This window comes from Montipora capricornis, chromosome 10, assembly GCF_036669925.1.
Source record: "Montipora capricornis isolate CH-2021 chromosome 10, ASM3666992v2, whole genome shotgun sequence".
Lineage (NCBI taxonomy): Eukaryota > Metazoa > Cnidaria > Anthozoa > Scleractinia > Acroporidae > Montipora > Montipora capricornis.
Window position 1 is genome coordinate 65,103,647 of NC_090892.1, and position 2,500 is coordinate 65,106,146.

At 35.9% G+C, this 2,500-nt stretch overlaps 2 protein-coding genes across 6 annotated transcripts in view; one reads left to right on the forward strand and one right to left on the reverse strand.

The window, feature by feature from the left end:
* LOC138019453 (uncharacterized protein KIAA0513-like) overlaps window positions 1-2,500 on the reverse strand; it is an 18,331-nt gene that overhangs the window by 8,014 nt on the left and 7,817 nt on the right. The gene's annotated exons all lie outside the window — the stretch shown is intronic.
* The window catches only part of LOC138019455 (dynein light chain roadblock-type 2-like), a 13,407-nt gene that overhangs the window by 484 nt on the left and 10,423 nt on the right, over window positions 1-2,500 (forward strand). Inside the window, exons 1-3 of one of the 2 annotated variants that reach the window (XM_068866249.1) lie at window positions 124-345; window positions 997-1,032; window positions 1,268-1,303. In XM_068866249.1, coding sequence (XP_068722350.1) covers window positions 139-345; window positions 997-1,032; window positions 1,268-1,303 — 279 coding nt within the window. In that variant the 5' untranslated portion in view covers window positions 124-138. Of the gene's footprint in view, window positions 1-123; window positions 346-996; window positions 1,033-1,267; window positions 1,304-2,500 lie in introns of those variants that run through there. The other variant, XM_068866250.1, reaches the window with a different exon arrangement.

The following is a 2,500-nucleotide window of genomic DNA, read 5'->3' on the forward strand; positions in this document are numbered from 1 at the left end:
ACACCGACTGCTCCAAAGAAGAAATTTATCTTATCAATAATTTAGAAGAAACAGACGAAAGGAATTTTGCAAAGCAACATTAAGAATAGGTGCCCCAGATACAAAAGACAAGTTTAGTAGATCACAAGTATCGTAAAAATGAGTAATCTTGGAAAGTTAAAGCCCTCGCATCTGTATATTTACGATCGACTGAGAAATAAAAATTCAGAGGAGGAATATAGTGAGCTCAAAGGACCGCAAACTTCCGCTGAAATACAAGAAAATTTTAAGATACGTCTTAAAGATGATGGGCTTGGAAAATACCGGATGACTCCTTTAGGAAACATCGAAGATATACAAGAGTTGGTAAGAACGTAAAACCAGACGAAATCACTTTTACAGGAAATTAAAGACTTGAAAGGACTTTGTCTCTTGGTTCAACAAATTAAAACAACTTCTCGGGTATAATTTTGTTGTATTCTCAGTGTTTTATCTCGAAGATACAAAGCAAAATACATGTAGCAACAGATCAAGGGCACTCCATGAGCAAATTAAGCCAAAAGCCTTTGAGAGACATTTCTAGGCTCCTTGTAATGTATGGACTGTCTAAAGAGATTTTTTTATCACCAAGAAGATTCGATCAGTTCGGAAATCGTAGCTGAAAATTGAAGTGCCCGAAAATTTTAGGGAATGGTATATTTTCATTTCTGAAATTGCTAGCTCAACGTGGCCTTCTAAGAACTTCCCAGTGAACCATTTGCTCATGCGAAACTGCTAGGTGACCGTTTTAAGTGCCAAAACTGCAAAAATATCCCTTCCGAAAACGTCAAGGAACTACTTTTCCCTGGTTTCTTAGTAGCGAATTTTATAGCTGTTTGGCAACGTAGAACCGAAATTCTTAGAACAGTTTGGCTATCCCGAACACAGATCTATAATGAGAGAAAAATCCCCCAAATTCAAACAAGACAAAAATTGAGATGATCACACAAATTGTTGAAAAAACCTTATCATTTCTAGGAGACTGTTAAAGGAAGAGGGAACACAAGCAATGGGGTAAGTGTCATTTCAGAACTTCATCACTTCTTTTTCTCCTACACATGACAGTTTCGCTGGAATTACATTAACGGACGGCCTGGCTTAATTATCGAGCTTTAATTGTTGGAAGAATAGTAAAGATAATAATTATGACAACAAAGAAGGGTCATTTTTTGGCTAAACATGGGGTAATATATTAAAATAATGAACATTCCAAAGCGTCCTAAACAAAGTTTGTTTGTTTTTTAACCAGGAAAAGAAATCTGTAAACAGTGTCACAAAGAAGAAGGTTGGTGTCCAAAAGTTCTCTTTTTGAAGCATTTAAGAAAAATCCTAAAGAATGTTTTCAAGAGTGAATGTTCACGGATCTTTTGGAATCTTTGAGGACTGTTAAAGGTATTTCTTTGAACTTCTTGCAAAATCGTTCTATTTGGTAAACTTTAAGGTATCAATATTGTGAAGACCTGACTATTGCACAAAAACGATTAGTAGAACCTAGGCAACTGAAGACCCCCAAAGGATCCTTTCAAATCCTCACTCTACTTTGAAGCTCTTACAACATCTTGGTTAAGAAATTTAATATCCCCAAAGATTGTCAGAAAGGATTTTGGAGCATGTAAGCCCGCAAAGAGGGAGCAAAACAATTGGCAAAGCCCCAAGCTGTATGCCACTCACTTCAAAAAGCTTGTGGCTAACTTCAAAATCTTACAGTAATAGAAAAGGACAAACGAGTAGCCAACACAGTAATTTTAAAAGAAAATCTCGCTGGCCACTAAACTACGCAAGCCATCTTTATAAATTCCCTAAAAAACAGAGTCATTTATAATTCATAATTGGATAACAAAAGAAATGTTCTATCAATCAAAATCAGATTTCTCTCCATTTAAATAAACGTTTCGAGGGTTGTCCAATACTCCAACATAATGAGATTCATGGTAAACATCACAAAGTGTCCCCTAACTTTTACACTTACCTTATCGTTGAAAGTACAGAAGTACAAATGCTTAGACTTACAGGGACACTTTTTGTTGGATGTTAAAACTGGACGTGCATATAATTAGGTGCATAAGTGACTTATCTTATAAGTAATATGTTTTCATATTATTCAACACATTGTGACAGTGTCCAAATATGGTCATAGCGCGTTCAATATTCGTCACGCGTTCTCAACAGATATCCTGCGATATACGTAATTTTGTGTGTCGCGGAGAAAAATGGTAGTTTTTCCAGCTTTTTTTCCCACTAAACGTAGAAAATTGTGCTTTGTCATCAATGTGTTGAATAATAAAACAATTATCCAGCTCAATCTTGCGGAATATCGCCTGATTTTAACGAACTCGGCTATGGCATCGTCGGCTAACTGTCAGGTGATATTCCTCACGATTTCGCAGGATTATTGTTAATATGAGCGGCAGATCTGTATCACATTATTTACAAATAAAAATGTGTGGTACAGTGCTGACACGAATATTGTATATGACTTATT